This window comes from Eulemur rufifrons, chromosome 4, assembly GCF_041146395.1.
Source record: "Eulemur rufifrons isolate Redbay chromosome 4, OSU_ERuf_1, whole genome shotgun sequence".
Taxonomy (NCBI): Eukaryota; Metazoa; Chordata; class Mammalia; order Primates; family Lemuridae; genus Eulemur; species Eulemur rufifrons.
In genome coordinates, this window is record NC_090986.1 from 21679439 (window position 1) to 21701373 (window position 21935).

Genomic DNA, 21935 nt, shown 5'->3' on the forward strand with positions numbered 1-21935 from the left:
CACCACTAGTTGTTTATAGACACGGTAGCAGGGGGCCCCCGGTTCCTTTCTTCTTTGTCTCCATGTCTTCTTTCTTAATGTCCCAGAACAAGGGTGTGGGAAAAGCCTGCACATTCTATAATGAAAGAGAGAGGCCTAGGAGTCTTCAAATTATTTTCACTCATTATAGAAAAGTTAGATTACACGATCCCATCTGGTATTAAATGTAATTACCATCGAAAGGAACTGCAATGCAACTTTGCAGAGCATTACATGTGTGGGGTTTTACTCAAATCTTGAGTGCCGCAAGGTAATACATTTAAAAGTATTATCAGAGGTTGGTTAATGTAATGTAATCACATTAGCGGACAACAGGAAAATAGTCCTTCAATGGTAATTATGTAAAACTACGACTGTATAACTGTGTAAGAGAATAGATAATGAGTATTTCCTGGAAATGGCTCCTACCTGACTCCAAGAGAGTGACAATGTGATCAGCCCAAGTAGACACAACAGCGGATGCTAATGGGTGAGCTCCTTGGTAATGGCCTCTTGCTGAGACGAGGAAAAAAGCTGCATTTACTACTCCTTTGTGAGTCAGCGCTGTCCTGAGTAAATGGAGCTGGCTCTTTAATAGCAACGACAGCTTAGTTCTTCCTAATCTTGTGTTATTCATAAAAATGCTGTCATATACAGCTGTGTAAATACATGGGCGACCAGAACCTCATTGTAGGCAGAAAATAAAATAAAAGAAATCTTGAATGTCTTTATCTTATGCACCTACTATAAACAAAAAGGAAAATTAACTCATGAGAAATCCATGCCTTGAGCGTATCTATTAAAATTCAGCAAATAAAATGTCTGCAACCCCACATCATTCAATGGGGTTTAAATTTAGTAACCCACCTACTGATTCAGAACCATGTAAATCACAATGCAAACATCAATCTTTTTATTATAATACAAGTGAAATTTTGCAGAAACTGTACTAACCAATTTTTTTACAGATAAGTATTTTATTTTCCTATATTATTACTTTACACTCTAATGGTGCAGTAACAAAGGAGAGATCTTGCTAAAATACCTTCCCCTCTCCATAGTTTTGCCTTTCCCAGAATGTCATACAGAAGGTAGCCTTTTCAGATCGACTTCCTTCCTTAGGAATGTGCATTCACATTTCCTCCATGTCTTTTCATGGCTTGATGGCCCATTTCTTTTTCATCCATTGTCTGGATGTACCGCAGCTTATTTAGCTGTTCTCCTACTGAAGGACATATTGGTTACTTCCAAGGTCTGGCAATTATGAATAAAGCTACTATAAACATCTATGCATGTCCATGGAGTCATATATCTATGTATTTCGATGTATGTAGATGTCTGTGGAGACAGTAAAAAGATCCATGGTTGCCAGGGGTTGGGGAGAGAGAGGCATGAATAGGCAGAGCACAGAGGAGTGTTAGGGCCGTGAAGCTACGCTGTGTGATGCTATAATGGTGGATACATGTTATTACACATTTGCCCAAACCCATAGAATGTACAACACCCAGAGTGAACCCTAATGTAAACTAGGGACTTTGGGTGATAGTGATGTGTCAATGTAAGTTGATTAGTTGTAACAAATGTACCACTCAGGTGGGGAATGTTGGTAGTTGGGGAGGCTGAGCTTGTGTGGATATGGGAACTCTCTGCACCTTTGTTTAATTTTGCTGTGAATCTAAAACTGCTCAAAAAAAAAAGTCTATTTAAAAAAAAAATCTTCCCATACCTGTTTGGAAAAATTCAATAGTAGCCCTCATAATCCATAGCACTATTAAAATTACTTTGGGGTTTATCTAAAAATAATCTACAAATCATATACTATCTTAATAAAATATTAGATATTTTCATTACCACAAATAATGTGTTATCTAGGAAAATATGTTTAGAATATATTATTTTAGTTCAATTTAGTTATTTTTGCCACTTTAAAATTTTTACTATTTTATGTTTTGTACAAATGCATATACCTACAGATCTTATCTCACAGTTCTCTGCATACACTTAATTTTCATCTGTATTCAGTGTCCTTACCTCCAAATAGTCTTTCAACTAATCTACAAGAGTATTTAAGTGTTAGGAGAATCTTAAGGAAAAAACAACAACAACTAGGCAGCCTTAATAGAATCATAAAGATACATATTTACGACATTAATTCTCAATACTCTGTTTTCTTAAAATCTGGGGTTATTTCTGCCATAGGTTGGTAATCAAAAATTGCTGCTGTCTCAGGAGGTTGACCCGAACCTTGAGCCTCAAGGACATCTGTCCTCCTCCCTCTCGTCTGCAGGGTCATTCCAGGACCCGCCCTCCCCACCTCTGGAGTCCACGGAGGAGTCAGCAAGTCCAGCTCAGAGGTGTGTGAGTGCTGAAAGGTGCTCAGGCCCTCTCCGTGCTGTTGAGGGTGTCTTGCTAGTCATGCCCTGAATGTGAAGTTGCAGAGAAATAATACGACCCATTCCAAAGTTGCTGAATGGCTGGGCTCACTGATGAAACAATAATCTTAAAGGGAGAACGTGCCAAATGGGAAAAAGCAAATGCCATAAAATGCTTGGCACGTAGAAGATGCTATAGAAATACATCTTGAATGAAGGAATGAATGTCTTAGGAGCACTTTGTTTCAGGAAGAAAATTCAGCGAGTGTCATTTAAAAAAACTGTAACTTAATAAATATGTAGTGATTTATATATTTTAAGTCGTATATAAATTGTATTTGTAGTCAATAAAAAGGATTCTTTTAAAATGATAAATAAGAGAAAGCCTAACCCTATATATTTCATTAAATGTGCTTAATTGTTTTGTAGTAAGTGGCACTCAACTAAAGACCATTCCTTAGACATTTACAAATTATTAATATAAGTGCATGGCAAAGAAAATTATGTTATAAAACCAAATATCAGAATGCAAATATCATACCAGACAGAGCATTCAAAAAGGTTATAAAGATACTGTCCTAGCTAATGAGATACTCTTGGCAAACCACAAAAGGATGGAGCTTTCTAAAATAATGTAAAATGTTTAATTATTTTATTTTGACATTTCTCTATTCACTCAGCCTAGCAGGAATGATAATGCAGTTTTGCCCAATTTCAGGGCTTTGAATTAGAGGAAATCTCAGTAGAGGCAGTGATGCTTTTGAAAGCACATTGCTATTTGTTTTTGATTTCGTCTGATGCAGAGAAAAGGTCACTGCCTTTTGAAAAGAAGCTTTCTTTAGTGGAGCTGAACATTAGAGTCTAAGTCAGAACAGCAGCAAATTTAATAGCAACCTCGGATTTTATAATTTTGGTGGTGGAACATCCTCTCTTTCACAAAACTCTTCAGGTAAGACTTGAACAAAACAACACAGAGGCCTGTTTGTGCAAGTGAATCACCTGCAAATACATGTGCCAGTGTTCCTAAGTTCTGTAAAAATGGCCCACCTTTTTTTCCCCTCATTGAAGAGTTCTCAAATATATCCAAAACGTCATTTCTATTTCTCAAAACATCCATTAATTTTTAGAAAGTAAGCCACAAATGAAAGATGATTGTGTGTAGAATGGGTGGCTCCACCCATGAGTCCCAGGCCTCCGGCTCTGGGGCCTTTCCTCTCTGAAAGACTTGCTCCTCTGTGGGCTGGAATTTCCTGTTCATGGTAATGTATATAACATACTTGTTGCTGAAATAATGTGGATCCTGTTTCAAATGGAAGATGGATATTTGGAAACGTGGGTCCCCCGGGAACCGAGACCACGGGCAGCCCCGAAGTCTAATTAGCCGGGCTGGGGACTCAGGTCTCTGCATCAACGTGACATGACCGGTGCAGGGAGGTAAAGCTGTTACCCTGTCAGCCACTTCATAGCTGGCTGCAGGCACTTCCCCCAAATCCATTTATCTGAACTATAGACCACTGGGCCAACCCCCTTCTCCAGACAACAGGTTGTTCAACTGGTCAAACCAGACGCCTAGAAATAACTGGTCCTCATCAAGATTTTTGCCAAGACCCTGCCCAATGGGATAAGTCAATCCCAAACTTTTTAAAAGGATATTTTTAAAGATCAGTTGTATTTATTTTTTTAAAGGTACTACATGTGTATGTTTAAAAATTTAAAGGGCACACAAAGAAAAATTTCACATGTGAAGATGGCAGCATACGTCACCATTATTTTTTCCCCTCTTCTTACATCCTTGAAATCAAGAGGGAAAATGGAAAACGAAAGGCAAACTCTCGCTGAGCAACTGAAATGTTGAACCGACGTGGGTGGAAAGAACATGGAAAGCAGGGAAGTGGTACCAGCCAGGTCACCGTCCCTTCCTGGTGCCCAACCACACTGCTGCCCTCCCCAGAACAGTAATTGTTACCTGTCGTGTATCTCGAACAGTCCTAAATTCACGTCAAGAATTCTGCCCAATTTCAATCAGATCTCCATCCTACAAACACTGAAACCCAAACCCCAAACCTTGTAAATACCACCCTGGGATCTATCCCTTCTGACATATTTATTATTAAGGCTACTGAAGTGGTGGTTTCCCTCACTGGAATAAGTATTAAATTTCACTTTGCTTGATCAATGGTTATTCATTCAGACCACCTTTCTGGGCAGTCTCCACAGCAAAGGCAGATGCCAAAACTGAGGGTCAGAGAAGTACAGAGGAGCAGAGCCCAGGGCCAGCCAGGCCCTCTACCACTGGGCCTCGCATCCTCTTAGAACTGCAGGGACCCTGAAGACCACCTCCTCCAGGCTCCTGCTGAATGGACAAGAGAACTGAGAATTGAAATAAACTACCTGTTTTCACAGCCAGCCCTCCAGATACCTTATCTCAGAGATTTGCTTTCTTTGAGTTTTCCCAAATATTTGTTATTTTTTTGAAAGTTATTTGAGACAATAATATTTCATAAAATATCTTTCTCTTATATCACATTGAATTTAAAGTTTAGGTGATTTACCTCTGTCTGCACCCAAATCCAGACAAATGCCAACCTGTGATATACTTGCCAAAATGATTCAGCGGGGGTCCGTATGCTTCTCTTACCTTCCTAGCAAAGAACGTCTCAGATGAGACTCAAGACAATAAGTCCATGACAATAAAAAACCTGGGAAAGTCAAGAGTGATGGAACACTAAAACAACAGTCTCTGCCAGAATAGTTTTATGTGCATCCAGGCAGATCCATGTGCTAAAAGATTGACTCTGCATCTTCCTTGACTTAAAGTCTCTTTCCTCTGTTTAAAAGCCTGCTTTCAAAATGCAGATGGTCCTGGGAGAGGCCACTTCTATGTTATCCAGGAACCCAGGCAGAGTTATAGAGAGAATTAACAGAGAAAAAGGTTGAAGCCTAGGGCAGGGGAGTCTCCAGAGGCTGTAAGAAGACATTGAGAGTGTAGAAGCTTTTTCTACTTTCCCATTTTGTGGAAGATTATTGAATCATTGCCCTGAGACTACTTTTCTTTCTTTTAGATTTCTTTTTTTCCCTTTTTCTTTTTCTTTTTAGCTGCGTTGCTCCTTGGAAAATGGCAAAGAACAAACAATGCCCACAGACACTCATAGACAAGGACCCAGTTTATTCTTGACTTTCTAATGAAGGAGCTCAGGAAACTTCACCCCGAAATATGACTCCTTGGTATACACAATATTTTGAATTAAAGGCCTTTCAAGATCAAAAAGCATTGGAGGGGGCTTTCCCTCCATCTGCATAAACCGGACTGAAGGATCAAAAAGATCAAAGGGGGAATTGACTTCCCTTCCTCTCTCTCTTATCTCAATATATGGCAAGAAAGAAGATCAAGAATGCAACTAGCAGTGGCCCAAATCATTTAAATATAATATGTGTCTCTCAGGTTAATTTGATTGGCTAAGAGAATCATTTACAAGTCAATCTGTTTCCCTCATCCATTCATCCTCCCTAGCAACCATGTATCGTCCCTAAACAGAATTACCTATACTGTTCATCTCCCCCTCCCTTCTAAAATGCAGGTATAAAAATATCTCGGTCCCACTGGGTTATTGGGTAATCGCTCTGTGATTCTCCCCATGTGCATGGCAAATAAACCTTTCTCGTACTAATCTGCCGTAATTGTGAGTTGATCTTTCGGTGAACTTTCGGGGAAAAGGGCAAGTTTCCCCTCACCCCTACACTAACCAATGGATTACATTATAATGCAGATATGATAGCATTACTACTAGTCATAAAAAGATAGGTATTCCCAAAGAAAGTCTCAGTTTAATATCTTGCACTTGTCCTTAATTCATGCAGAGATGAGTGCAACAGCAACGAGGAACCCATTTTTACAGAAGAAAAAGCTAAATGGCTTTCTGAGATCAAATTTGTATTTAAAAAAATCCTGTTTTAGTCCAAATTATAGCATTTTATTTCCTGAGATTCACAGGGTAACACAGCTCAGGTAGCACTAAGGAGCTGTGGTATGCTGGGCTATTGTGAAATACGACTGGCTCCGAGTAGCCCCCAAACTACATCATCGCCAGGCAAGTGTGAGGAGCTCCACAATCCCTGGTGATCTTAAAATGTCTGCTTATGTACACCATAAAATTAAAAAGAACATTTCTGTACATTTAAAAACCAACAACTAAATTTTTTCCTTGCCATGTTAACTAGCAGTAAAGAATGCAATATTTAGCATTTTTGTGTATGTGCAGGAATAGAATTTTGAGGAAACACTGGAGACTCTCATCCATCCAGCGCACTCAATTTTATGACTTTGTGCACCTACTGAGTCAGTTTTCATGTCAAACCAATCAGCTCAATCTGTCAGAAAAATTCTGGCTTTACTTTTCAATTCAAATAACATTTAATCATAAACCCCTGGGACAACCACGTTATTGCTACGGCCTAACTCTAAGGTAGATGAATTCTGGGAAGGAGTTTTGTCAAAACATTGTCACCTGGATAAACAATAAGGTGTGGTCCAATGGGACTCTTTTTTGGAGAAAGCCACATGGGAACAGTCCTTTTGTTTGGCAACCCAGAGGATTTTACATCCCAGATCCACAGGCACCATAATTTCAGGATAGGTGAGAGTTTCACTTTCCTCTTGAGAACTGAGAGAGGGGTGGATAAGGCAAGGAGGTGGAAAAGGGAAAGTGGTGGATCAATTTTAAGAAGACTTCATAGGGAACTGAGGCCTGGAAATCTTTTCCTTACAAATATCCCCTTCTACTTCTGCCCTGGAAATTCTCTCGGTAACCCCAGGGCACATTCAGATTCACTGGAAGGCAGTTGTTCTGGACAGGTGAACAAGGTCATTTTGATTCCTGATTTGGCAGGCAGATCCTCAGTACGACTTAGAGTATTATAATGCCCTTGTGGGTAGTTTCTTGCTTGAGGGAGAGTTTCTCTTCCTGCTGAGTGGATTGGCATTGCTGTAGGACCCTACTATGAACTTTCCCAGTGTGGTTACAGCTTGGGTAATGATCCTGAATGAACCATGTGTGGTTCAAGGCCAGCCTCATGGCATGATCTGATGGTAATACCAGGATAGAGTGACCATCCAACCTAAGTTGGGATGCGGGTTTTCTATTCCCATGAGACCTTGTATGTTTAGCTCATCATATTTTGTGGTAATAATACACAAGCCCCAGAAATATTTATTCCCACCTCACAAAAGCTACTCCAAGACATACTTAACTCTATGCATGAAATGTCAGTCAATACAGGGAGCCAATACTGTCTTGATTAGTTAAGATTTTTTTTTTTTTTTTTTTTTTTTTTGAGACAGAGTCTCACTCTGTTGCCCAGGCTAGAGTGAGTGCCGTGGCGTCAGCCTAGCTCACAGCAACCTCAAACTCCTGAGCTCAAGCGATCCTCCTGTCTCAGCCTCCCGAGTAGCTGGGACTACAGGCATGCACCACCATGCCCGGCTAATTTTTTTTATATATATTTTTAGCTGTCCATATAATTTCTTTCTATTTTTAGTAGAGGTGGGGTCTCGCTCTTGCTCAGGCTGGTCTCGAACTCCTGAGCTCAAACGATCCGCCCACCTCGGCCTCCCAGAGTGCTAGGATTACAGGCGTGAGCCACCGCGCCCGGCCAAGATTTTTTTTTTTGCACACAAATTTCAGGTGGTATTATAAAGTAAAAATAGTGCCTCAAATCATATATACTTAGCTTTATTTTTCATTATAGTTTCCAAGTTATAGTAATAGACATTCTGGGGACGATGCTTTAATGACTATTCCTAGAAATGAAATGAGTAAAAGAGAACTAGAACTCCTTCCATTTACCACAGTTTGGAGAGGGGTTCCTAGTGTGAATTTGTCCATTCATCTTGTCAGCTCCCAATATTGAGTTGTGTCATTTACATATGTCTGTGTAATATATGCACCAGTAAGTGATATTCCAAGTGCTTACGTGTTTTCATACTCATCATGTTACTCTATATTATAGCATACAGTCTTATAAAATATTCTTCAGTGGGTTGCTGAATTTTCCTTATTGATACTTCATTTCAAGGCATATTTTGGAAAGTAGCATTAAAATTATGTTTTTATAAGCATTCTGAGATGAGTATGCTTTTTATTCTTATTAGATTTTCAATAACTTTATTCTTAATAGATTAATAAATCATAATTACTTTTTGAAAGTTTAATTTTCCTTTAGATTGTGGTTTCTCCTTTAGATATCACAAAAGATACAAAACTGTTAAGAATAACAGCAAGTTATTTTTTTTACCTTCTTAGAAATGTTTATACTTACAACTTATGTTAAAATACATACACAAAAAGAAAAGAAATGGCCTACTGAGCTAATAAAACATTTTTTTTAGGAAAGAAATTGATAATATCTTTTATATTATTTGTAAACAAGTGGATATTTAAAGCCACTTTATAGCAGAAAGTATATGTTGATGCTCAAAAAATTTATTTCATTTTAAAAGGAGGCTCTTTTTTGCTTACTATAATCCCATTTGTGTTTAAATAGGTATTAACGTTTATGGTGTTACCTTAAGATTTTAGTGACTGCCGTCTCCTTTTCCAGAAGGTTTCTTGCCCTGATGCTGAATACAGACTTGCGAAGCTGAAAGTTATAAGAGTATAACTTTAATTTGGGAATGTAAAGGGATAATATACTGACAAATCATTAAACAGATGACACTGTTAAAACGTTCAACATGAGTGTTTTTCACTAAAGCATCATCATGTGATCGATTCTATTATTTAACATTCTTTTCTATTTTTACTTTTATTTGGGCAGAACCGTGAACAAACGTGCGGGGCTCCACGTCACAGCCATGGGATGGTTTGCTGGCAGCGTATCACATCGATAATGTCGTCCTAAATCTGAACAGGCTTTTCAGTTTCCCAAGAATTTAATGTTGAAACTAATACTGGACCCCTTATTTGCCATTGTCTAGTAAATGTTCTCTAATCCACGTAGTGTCTGCTGCAGGTTCTCGGTCTGTGTCCCAATACCAATCAGTCTGGACAATGAGTTTAGGAGCTGTTTCGCCTACAGGCACGGGGACAAATGAGCTGAGCGTTCAGGATCTCTTCCTAGTTGGCAACGAGAACATTACTCCAGAGAAGAGGACTAAGAATAAAATTATCCTGGAGGCTGACAATAAACCAGAAGATACACTCTCCAAACTCTGTCTACAAACAAACCTATAAACAAATGCCATAATGTCAAACAATATGTCCACTTGGACATAGGTGGAAAAGAACCAGAGTCACAAACTGGTCTTTTCAACCACAACGGACAACCTAGGTAACACCGTAATTAGCAATCTGGTCTTCCTATTTCCAGCAGATCTGTAATAAAGGGCAAGAGCGTTGAACACGTTGGCAATTTCCTCCTTATGAGGAAAGGTGGCTCGTTCATTTTTCTTTTCAATAATGAAAACCTGAATTGGTTTCATTATTCACTAGAACTCTTAGGAGAATAAATTAATGTGTGAACAAGGAGAAAAGAGTGAATGTCATTTATTTGGAAATTACATTTTCATGGTAGCGTATCTGTGCTATTTCCAACGATGGATCAGGAAACTTTCCTACATCTTCTCCCCTCCCCTAAAGAGGTGACTTTTGGCATCGATTTAAACTCCCTGAGCTGACAGCACATCTCCTAAGGAACGTCGTGTCGAGCTGCTTTTGGAGACAGAAGACTCAGCTGAAGGGCCTCATAGTGGAGCATCTGCTCTTTTGACACCTAAAAACACACGGTCAGGAGACAGGCCCAGCCTGCAGAGGCCTTGTGACAGCGAGTTTTAGGAGAGGACTGCAGATCCCACAACTCATTTCATCTTCAAAGGACAATGACACGCCTCAGTCATCTTCCCCTTGTGTAAGATGGCAGTCTGAATCCAGTCACCTGTCTACTGCCCCTGCAGTTTCACGTTAGGAAAAACCTGTGTGACAATATCTAGTATATTGCTGCCTACAAGATTTCTGCACTGCGTACGGTTGCTGAAAAGGCTACCGAATCTCCTTTGTCTTTAACTTGAACGGATTAAAACAAAACACAGTATCAATCTGCACAGGGGAGTACATGAGAACTGTTTTTATAACTAACAGTAGAAGTAGTGGAAGAATAGCTATTGTAAAAGGAAAACATCAGATTCAGCTTTGGGATGTTCTTGAAAGAAGGAGGAAAGGATATCTATTTACCTCTATCTAATGTTTCTCCTTTCCTCTATATATTTGATATTATATATGATATCCTAGATATGTATTTAGATAGTTACATATTTAAACTATTCCTTTTTATAATAAGGAAGGCCTGTAGTGATTATCCAGTTATCCCCTCAGTTTTTCTTATTTCTGTAGTAAAGCTTTGCGTATTTCTTTTAGCAAGGAACATCCTCAGACTGTACTAGCCACAAAGAACTCAGCGCTACACTGCTCTGCAGTGCCCTCTTCTGGTTGTAAAAGATACTGACAATCACCTGAAATAATTATCAAAACATATAGAATACAGAGATCCATTTTATAATAAGTAATTTTGATCTGAAATTGTAAATTACAGCTATGAAAGGAGTCAGTAACTGATTATTCTGGATATAAACATATCATAGATGTAGGAATGAAAAGGAAAGGGGACGAGCGACGCATTTACATGGAGTTTGTTTTGAAAAAATCAAAGATTAGTTGAAAAAGACCTTTTTGTAGTTTTATTTTGTTTGTAAACCTAAAACATCCAAGTGCACCAGATAACAATTCTTTGACTGAATTAATGATCAAAAACAAATCAATTTAAATATTCAAACAATATAGAGATGATATTTTTAAAGTCTTAAACTTTTAAGTTAAAAGATGTTCCCAGAATTATGCACTTTAACATGAAATTTAAGAGCCTACAAGTTCAACTCAATTTGCATAGAGTTATTAGCAGTTGGGTAATTTGGACTTGAAGGAATCACTGTAGGATGGATCTTGCTGATTTTTTGGCAATGACTTTTGTTTCTTTTAATCTACGGGTTACCCTTTCTTCCTCTTACAGTGGAGGAACCCGGGTCATTTGACGTGTAGTTTCCAGGAGTCTGGATTTTGCTGAGTGCACACTCATGGTATATAGTTCAACACGATCTTCTGTACTCTAGTTCCCAAAGATTGGCAGCTGGATCCATAGGCTTCACTCACCAGACAGACTTCGGTTTGATCTCTTTGGCAAGGCCACGGGTGGTGTTAGGTTCTTTCACTAGGAGGTAAGTACTGTCTGTGTGTTTCTTTTTGTGATGTCAGCAGTATTGATGTTCATTGCTTACATCTGTTGATTCATTCAGTTTTCAAAAACTGTCATTTCTTTTTTATGTATTAGCTGGAATAGTATTATAAGGAGGTACTTTTTCTCCTGTGTTATTTGGTTACCCCGTGGTATAATTCATACAGAAAAGGCAAGATAAATGCTTGATGATTGATCTTTGTTAGTTTTATATAGTTAATTGATTTTCTATCATCCTCTTAAGGTGACTAATCACTATTTTTAAAGTGTTATTCTGAACTCAAAATTTAAAAATAATTGATGGATTTCAGTCCATTTCCATTTTTATTCTTATTATAAGTCAAATGATCCCAACTGCATTACATGGGAGTTTTTCTCTAGGGAGTTTGGCCCATAGGTTTTAGGAGTCCTTGGAAAAGCTTCCTTGTTCCCAGGTACAACAAGATGATGCAAAATCATTTTGTATATTTCCTATTCCAAATCAACCACTTTCTCCAAGAAGCCCTGTTATACTTATTGGGAAGTGGTGTTTCAAGACCATAATCTAGACTCTGGAGACTATTGCTATGAAATTGGTTATTGTTTCGAAGACTTTGCCTGAGTTTATTTTGATATTTTTAATTTAAATTCAGGACTTAGCATTTTAATTTTTACCTAAGCTCTTCTGTGTGATACCTGTGTCTCCTCCCTGGCCCTAGCAAATCAAGACTCTTGGTTATTAAGGACAATGGATGACAGAATTAGACTATGTCATAATAACTTATTAGCTTCATTTCACATTTTGTAAACAATAATCTCAGAATAACAATACCTAACACAAGCAAGACAACTGGTGAATATTTTAAGTGTTTGCATATACTCTCCCATTTGCCTCCTCCTTTGTATATCTGTAACTATATCCACATTTCCAGAGCAGTTATTACATATTTCACTCTACATTTTAATCCTTGTGTAGTCTTAGTTCTTACATAACAATGTAGGTTCTTATGCCAATGTCTTTGAGCAGTGATCACCAATCTTTTTGGCACCAGGGACCAGTTTTATGGAAGACATTTTTTCCAAAGACTTGGGGTAGGGGGGACAGTTTTGGGATGATTCAAGTGCATTACATTTATGTACAGTCAAACCTCTCTGCTAATGATAATCTGTATTTGCAGCCACTCCCCAGCGCTAGCATCACCGCCTCAGCCCCACCTCAGATCATCAGGCATTAGATTCTCATAAGGAGCGTGCCACCTACATCCCTCAAATGCACAGTTTACAGCAGGGTTCGCACTCCTATAAGAATCTAATGCTGTTGTTCATCTGACAGGAGGTGGAGCTCAGGTGGTGATGCGAGCAATGGGGAGCGGCTGTAAATAGAGATGAAGCTGCTTGCCTGTGGCTCACCTCCTGCAGTGCAGCCCAGTTCCTAGCAGGCCATGAACTGGTACCTGTGTGCGGCCCAGAGCCTGGAGACCACAGTATTAGAGTCACTTTTGGAATTCATTTTGGTTGTTTGAAGCATGTTTTTAGTCGTTTAGAGGCTCATTGGAATGATATGACTTATATCTTACAATATTTATATTCTTACATCTTAATAACAGTTTTTCTGTCCCTTTCAATTTGAAAGTCAGTTTTCTGGATGTAAAAAACCTGGCTCCCATATTCTTTCCCTGGGTATCCTATATATGTTAACTCTGTTTTCTTCTTACATAAAGCATTGCTGCTGAAAAGTCTGATGATAATCTAATGTTCTTTCCTTTATAAATCACTTCTTTTTTGGGCTAGATACCAAAATAATTTTTTTTTAAAATTTAATGTCCTGTAATTTGTCCAGTGTATGTCTTGCTTTTAGTTATTCATACCGGATATTTTTAGGTACATGGTATGTGCTTTCAATACATAGTTTCAAATCATTTTATATTTCAGAAAAGTTTGGTACTTGTTCTGTTCTTTTGCTGTGATTTTCTTCCTCAGGCGCTCCTATAATGTAGATGTCGGACTTTTGACATTCTTCAAGTTGTCATTTTTCCAGCAAATCCTTTTCATCTCTTCCTTCATTTTTTTTATTTTTAAAAATTTCCTCTTTTTTACTTTCCATTTTTCACTTTTGCATCATCTGAGGTCCTTTTGTGTTCCTTCTAGTTTAGTCCTCATGCTTTCATTTGTAATCTTTTCTGAGTTCTAGCACCACATTTCTAAGTTTTTTTTCTAATTTTTATTTACATTGCTCTATCAACCTTATGTAATTTTAATGTCTTTTCACTCATTTTGCAAGCGTATGCTACAGTTTAAGCTGTTGGTGGGTGTATGTTTATGGCTTGCTTTCCTTGTCTACAGAGATAGTACTCTGCTCATTATACGTTTTCTTGTAATAACTTTTATAGGGAATTTGTCTTTGATAATTTTCTCTTACTTGTTTTTACACAAAATTAGTTTTTCCAAATGGTTTAGTATTTTTCTTCTAACTTCAGAGCTTCCTCTTCGGTTGTTTTGATATAGTGATCAAATAGGGCAGCTTTCTTCCTGGAATTTCCTGGCTCTGTTCCCCAGTCCCTCCCCCACCCCCTCCGCCCAATGTTGTTCGGATCTGCTTTTTTCCTTATCACTCTTATCCCTCGCCTGTTCAATTTTGATTCCACTCCTGGCTGTTTTTCTTCAGAGTGGAGCTAAGAAGGTGTTCTCCTGTTCTCGTAAACATTGGTCCTCTGTAACTAACCTGTAAACATTGGTCCTCCCCACAGACACCAATGCCATGCAAACCATGTGGCTATTGGTTTATGTACACTTGCTTTTTTTTCGAGGGGGTTGTGGATTACCTTGCTTTGTTGTAAATGTTGTCTATGGATTTTAGGTTTTGTTATCTAGGTATTCTGTTTGCTTTCCCATGGGAATTCAAGATTAAAAAACTATGCCTATGTCTCTGTCATCTTTCCGGAAGGCTCCTTAATTTTTTCTTGTTGAATTTTGATGTAGAGTTATCACTTTTATTAGTCTTTTCAAAGAACAGAACTTCAGTTTTGTTAATATTATTTATTGCTTCTTTTCCTCTTATTTGATTGATCTCTGCGTTTCTCTTTATTATTTCTTTCCTTCTGCTGTCTTACAGTTTTCTTGGTTGGTATTTTCTAAATTCTTGAGTTAAATGCCTGGAAGATTAATTTAAGCCTTTATTCCTTTACTAGATATGCATTCAAGGCTATAATTTTCCCTCTAAAAATGCCTTTAGCTACTTCCCACAAGCTTGATATATCCCTTGTTCATTATTTTTTAGTTGTATATATATTTTTATTTTCATTGTTGTTTCCTCTTTGCTTATTTAGAGTAGTTTTAAAATTTCCAATGTGTAGGATTATTTTTTCAGGTGGTTGTCATTTTCTTGTTATTGGGTTTTGAATTTTTTAAAATATTTTGGTCAAATAATGTCTTTTCTAGGGTATTGATTTGGTATATGTTTAGAATGTCCTTGTGATACAGTAAGTAGTCATGTTTTATAAATCATACATGTTTTCTTGAGTTAGAACGTTATTCTCTAGTCATTGAATGAACAATTATATAAATGCCCATTACATATATATTTTAAAACCTCAACATCTTTATTAAATTTCTTGACTCTTTGATCTGTGCTGAGGTGTTATGTACATGTTTTTTAGCATAATCTTCAAATTAATCCTCATAGGTAGATATTATTATCTCTTTGTACAGATGAAAAATCTGAGTTTCATAAAAATTAGGTTGCCTAAGGTCACCCAGATAATAAATAACAAAATTATTATAACTCTGGATTGCACAGCTTCCATGTTCAAATCTTTTCATGATATCTATGTAAAATGTCACTAGGCTTAACAGAACAAAAAAAAAAAATTTCTAAAGTATACTGTAACAAAATGTTGTCTACTTGCCTGGAAAGATTTGGTTTACACATATCACAAACTCTTACTTATCTCAAATACTAATGCAAAATCTAAACTAACCAACTTTTTGTTTGTTCTACATATGCATAATTGATTTTTCAGAATAATGATCTTGAAGCACTGAGAAAGATCAATGGATTTTCTAACCCATTAAATCCACTATGGTCATAGTACTTACATTTTACATTTATTGATTCCTGAAAATCTGGGCTCTATCACAACTTTCAGTTAATTACAATATTAATTCAGTCACCTGGGAGTAACCACAGATATCAGGAAACATAGATTCCTTTGGGATGCTGCAACGCTTAGACCTAAAGAACCATGGCTTGCCCATAGTAGCCTCCTTCAGAATGAAGCCATTGATATATATTTGAGAAAGGACACTGTAACTAACTTTTTTATTTAGAGTGTTAACAATACATTTCAGTTTCTAACTGGGAAAAAGTTTGAGAGGCCCTATTTTTCTTGTCTGACTTTGAAAATACGAACAGACTAATAATAAATAGGAAAGTGGTTATAAAAACATAGGACCATGAAGCACAAAACCATGGTCGAATGAATATGGCTTGATGAATGTCATTTCTGCTAGAAAGGTGTAGTGTAATTATTGTAATGAGCCACTTTATTGAATAAGTCTCCCACATAAAATATAGTAATTGGAAATAAGCAATTACTTAAAATTGCATAGGTTGAAGGTGGTTCCTCATTTGACTACATTTGAATTTTTCATGCACCCATGAACTCAAAATTAATCCCTAAGTGGCATATGACAGATCATGTGTATGGCAAGATGTTTCTATAAAATAAACTTTTTGTATGGAATTGACATTATGCTTAGAAAGAAACCATTTAAGCAGGTGACTAATTAAGCAGTAGCAAAATATAGTTATATTACAGATGTTTACAAGGGTGAATACCATTATAACACCATGTTAGGAAGCTTTGAAATGTGTTTTAGAATATGAATTTTATGAAAAGGGAGTTTTAGATGATGGGTCAAGATTTTTGATCTTAACTTATTTCATCATTAATGCTGAAACTGTAAAAAATCACACATAATAGTGAAAATATGCATATAAATATGCATGTGTACATGCACACAGACCCGTGCCCCCCGCCCCCACCAAAATCTTCACTCTTCCTTTGGGCTCCATGACACCTAGTACCAGTTGATCCCTGTCCTGTGTGAAGCATCGTTTTATCTTTCTGTGAATTCCACTAGATTCTAAGCTCTGTATAAGGATATATAATCCTTGTCTACTATTACTACATTTTCCTCCATTGTCTGGCATTGTGCATTGTTAGTGCTTGAAATATATTTGAAAGCGAATTAATTTCATAATATTAAAAGATTACTTTGAATCTTTACTCCCTTTTTTGTTCTACATTTTTTTCTTATGTAGTTAATCCTTGAATTCACAAATGTGAATGAGGTAAACATTACAAAGGAGGAATGCTTATTTTGAAATGAATTGACTCACTTGATATGTAGGAAATCTTGTAAAACGAGAAACTAAACAATTGAAAACTTAATTGCCTTGATTTCTTTTTTTTGTTTTTTTTTTGCACTTAAATTTTGTAGTCCTGGGACATTATAGATTTGGTCAAATCTCCAACATTTCACACATCACGTAGAGTAGTATAACGCAACTTATAATGCCAAGGGTGAGGGAAAAATAGTATCCTCAATTACTGAAAAAAAGTTTAGATATTTTTTTTTTTTTTTTTTTTTTTTGTTGAGACAGAGTCTCACTTTGTTGCCCAGGCTAGAGTGAGTGCCGTGGTGTCAGCTTAGCTCACAGCAACCTCAGACTCCTCGGCTTAAGCGATCCTACTGCCTCAGCCTCCCGAGTAGCTGGGACTACAGGCATGCGCCACCATGCCCGGCTAATTTTTTCTATATAGATTTTTAGTTGTCCATATAATGTCTTTCTATTTTTAGTGGAGATGGGGTCTCGCTCAGGCTGGTCTCGAACTCCTGACCTTGAGCGATCCACCCGCCTCGGCCTCCCAGAGTGCTAGGATTACAGGCGTGAGCCACCGCGCCCGGCCTAGATATGTTTAATATACAGTGCTTATTGGTAAGACACTATAAATATATGCTATGTAGATTTTAATTATAGAAGGAAAAGACAAAAATGACTTTATGGTTATATCTCATATAAACAGAAAGACAAAGATTGGAAATCTGTAGTGACAAAAAGATGAGTGGATTTATGATTCCAGAGAAAATGTCAGAGGCTTTTAACCATGCAGCTGTTTATGAATTTTAAATCCATGGCATTCTGACAGTACAAGGAAGCAGTCCTTGGGCTATATCTATTTTCAGTTGCATTTGAACTTCAAGTACAGATATTAATAACAAAAACACCATCATTGGCAACAGCTGCAACACACTGAGACCAGCATAACACTTAATGGATAAGACAATTTATAAGTACAACTATACTCAAAAGAGAAGAAAGTTTAAAAAGAACAAAGTTTAAAAAGAGCAAAATGTAATTTCAAAAATAGATTTAGCATCAACCTTAGCTCCTTGATATCTATTTTGGAGACAGCATGGAAAACTCTTGATTAAAAACCTCCTATATTACTTATAATAGTCTAGGATATATATCCTAGACTGATTCACTTTTGACCTTCAGTGAACCCATACCTAAGGAATACAAACAGATTACACATAATCCCAACCTAAAAATGATTACACAAATGAATATTCTGCAAAAATAATCATTGATAGGGAATTCCTACTCTCATGTTAGCTGAAGGTAGAAAAATGTGTTTTTCACTCAGGACCCAGCAGACTGCTTGAATATATTGCTCCTCAAAAAATGATTATTGAAAGAAAGAGTGCTCTTAAACACAGCCACATTTTATCTTGAGCTCAAGAATTTACTGCAAAGTCCAGCAAAAAAGAAAAAAACAATATGTCTTGATTTTATATTATGTATCTTTTGTTTTCAGAATATTATCGGGGTACAAATATTTTGGTTATATATAATGCCTTTGCCTCGCCCAAGCCAGGGCTGCATGCGCACCCATTCCCCATACAGTGAGCTCCACATCCATTAGTTGTGAGTTTACCCCACCCCCACCACCCCCATCTGACTGGCACCCAATGAATTTTACTTCCATGTGAGCACTTAGTATTGCTCGGTTAGTACCAATTTAATGGTGAGTACATGTGGTGGTTGTTTTTCCATTCTTGTGATACCTCACTTTGAAGGATGGGTTCCAGCTCTATCCAGGATAACATAAGAGGTGCTAGTTCACCATTGTTTTTTGTAGTTGAATAGTACTTCATGGTACCTTTTCATTTTGTCCCCATTATTATGACTAAATGAACAATTCCATACATTATTTTTAAGCTAAAGAGAGATGAGCACAGGGTTTTCATATTTGATAAGACAAACAGCAATTCTTCCCTCCTTGGATATGCTACTTTGTATCTTTGAGATACAGCACTTGGTTATGTGGTGGTATCATGTAATTTCTCTCTCCTTCCCTATAGATATTAACAGATACCCTGAATGGTACTGCAGAGATGCTAAGTTATTATTTTAGAAAATTCTTTCAGAAGAGTGAAAGCTTTAAAGATGAAAACAGGCTGTTTCTCCTCTCTCTCTCTCATTAAGTGAGTAAACTTTCATCCTGGAAATTATAGATCAGGCTGAGTAACTTACTATGTGAGGAGTTACTAGAACAAATCAGCAAACACTCTATAATTACATAGAAAATTACAAAATGCTGTATTGCAATCAACAAGCCTTTGTGAAAAGTAAATCTTTCCAGAACAATTCATTTGCTTCTTGAGAGTTTAAGACACTGGGTAGACAATGAGGGTAGCAATGGAAATATCAACAAATATCAAGCTCTAAACAAATTCAGACTCACATACAATAAAAAAAATTAATCATTGATTAATATATCATGCTCCATAGACTGTTAACCTCTGAAAGTTAAATTGGTTTAAGTAAAAGTCATTAGTCTTGATTGATGAGTAGGAGTCTATTTGCTGAGTCTGACTTCATGGTATGGTTTAATGACAGCAACCTTTCTAACCTGGTTTGAGAGGCATGTAACATATGCTAAGCCAGGTGCGATGTTAAGCATTTAACATATTTGATTCTCGTAATAACCCTTGAAATACGAATCATCTCTACTTTACAGATGAAGATTGAAACCTGTATCATTTCACCAACTCTTCTACCCTGCTTCTCTCAGTTACCTCAAGTTACCTTCCATATGCGGCCCTCTCTGCCTGGAGGACCTTCTGCCTCTATTTCTCAATCGTCCCTCTCCTATAAGGGGGATTTAGAGGGTCCTGTCTCATGGTTCCTGCAACGCTTTTTACTTCCATTCACGTATGTGTGTTTCTGCCCATTATTAGACTATGAGCTTCTGCAGGGCACAGTTCACACATCTTGCTCACTGCTGAATTCACACAACCCAGAAGAGTGGCAGATGAATAACGGGTGCTCTATAAATGTTTGTTGAATGACTGAACGACTGTATGAATGTTGAAGACTTATGGAAACAAAAAAGGGTAAACAAAATGTAGTAATTACATTTATCATTTTCCTCTTTATTTTGTACATGAGTTTGCTGTTATTGTGAAGGCTCAATAGGGAACTTGCTTACATGCTTAGCAGAAAGGAGGCAGACAAGTGGGAGAGCAGACATTGCACTATCGTCAGAGAACTATTCACTGTTCATTATCATATGGGTCCTTACACTCTGCTAGGAAGTGCATGGGCATGAGGTCGAGGGGCTGGGACGGTACGTGAGGCAGGACAGCGGGGCAGAACCACCAGGGAGCTTGGCCACAGAGCAGTGTGGAGCCCTGGACTCGGCCACAGTGGAGACCTTGACTTTGATGAGATGACTCACTTCGGAGGACTGAGAGGGCTGCTTTTATTATGGCGTTACCGGAAAGCCACGTTCACATCTCAGTTTATTCACAACCACTCTGCTTAAGGAACTTAGGGTTTCATTTCAACAATATGGAGAAAAAAAACATGAGTGGAAACTACTGCTTGATTTCTCTGCTTGGAAGCTAGAAAAACTCCTCTCTTTCTTGAATCAGGAAGAAAAGGAGCCCCTCTCAGCTGCCCACAGGAGTGGGAGTGGGAGGATAACGGGTGTGGGAACTGCCACTCAGGAATGTCCTTTCAGTGGAGTCTGGAAGGGCGGTCGTTTGTCCCACGGAGAGGCGGGGAAACACTCTCTCCCGTCTTTTTCCTTTAGGATCCGGGCTAGGCCCCGACCACAGCTTAAAGATTTTTTTGTTGGTTTGCCCGTTGTTTACTGGGAGAAGGGCAGGTATTTTAAAGTACGTGATAAAGGTGATCAAACAGGGCTATTTTTAAAAACATGGTCTCTGCAGAGTGAGGTTGCCATGGAAATTACTTATCACTGTTCAAAGCCAGGGTAATTACTGGAGAAAATCTTGCCTCACTTGTGCTTAGCATTTTCTGCAAAGCTTAATCAAAGCCCAGCCTCCTTTTGCTGCTGTTGGCAGTTGTTTTTCCCTCCTTAACTTGTAGTCTTGGGGACTCGCTGTTTTCCCTGGAAAGAGAAAAGTGATTCTCTCTAGTGTAGTGGAACTCAGAAGTTTCTCCCTGCAGGTAACCAGTAAGGGAAAAGTATTATTTTATTGTTCCTTTGTTCATGCGGTAGGAATCATGAATAAGGCAGCCTCTCATTTTCTTTCTTCCCACTCACTGAGGAAAAACAGCTGCGATGTGCACAGCGCTGGGACAGTTTGGTCCATATAGAGCAAAGGACGTTGCCCAAATGGAAATTTGCCTTTTCCAAAGGCAGTCGGGATTTTAATGGAAATGACCAAGTGCTCGCTCAGAAATACTTTATAAGGGGAGCTGACAGTGGTATGGTCTACGTTCAGAATATTTGTTCCGTGTTTATGTACTTTTGTGTTTAAGTGGCTTTAGGGTTTCTTATTAAACCAAAGCTTGCCATATTTAAAATATGAATGCCAGACTGCCTTCTCTTCAATTTCTGTCTCCAGTACATCCTTCTCACTGAACTTCATGGAAGAGGATTTTCTGTTTTAGATTTCCCTGGCCCAGTGGCACTCAGCAAGGGTGACAAATCCTAAGTTCTTAGGAGGAACGCCAAGAACCGGAGGGAGCTACAGCTGAAAACAGTGCATCCTGAAAAGAATGGAGCCTACTTTTCTGACGACCTGAATAAAGTCAAGGCTCTAAGAATGGATGGATGGCAACTCGAGTGGTTTTGCTGCTTCCACAGCAGGGTACTCTGATGACGAAAAAATACGTTCTTTATACTCCACTTTCCAAATTGGAGCATTTACCCCCAAAATTAATGCTTTACAGGGGTAAACAAC

At 37.9% G+C, this 21935-nt stretch overlaps 1 protein-coding gene across 4 annotated transcripts in view; it reads right to left on the reverse strand.

Moving 5' to 3' along the window:
* The window catches only part of NALCN (sodium leak channel, non-selective), a 328066-nt gene that overhangs the window by 57620 nt on the left and 248511 nt on the right, over positions 1 to 21935 (reverse strand). For all 4 annotated transcript variants that reach the window (XM_069467070.1, XM_069467067.1, XM_069467069.1 and 1 more), the window contains one exon: positions 8953 to 9026. In XM_069467070.1, the coding sequence (XP_069323171.1) occupies positions 8953 to 9026 (74 nt within the window). The remainder of the gene's footprint in view (positions 1 to 8952; positions 9027 to 21935) is intronic.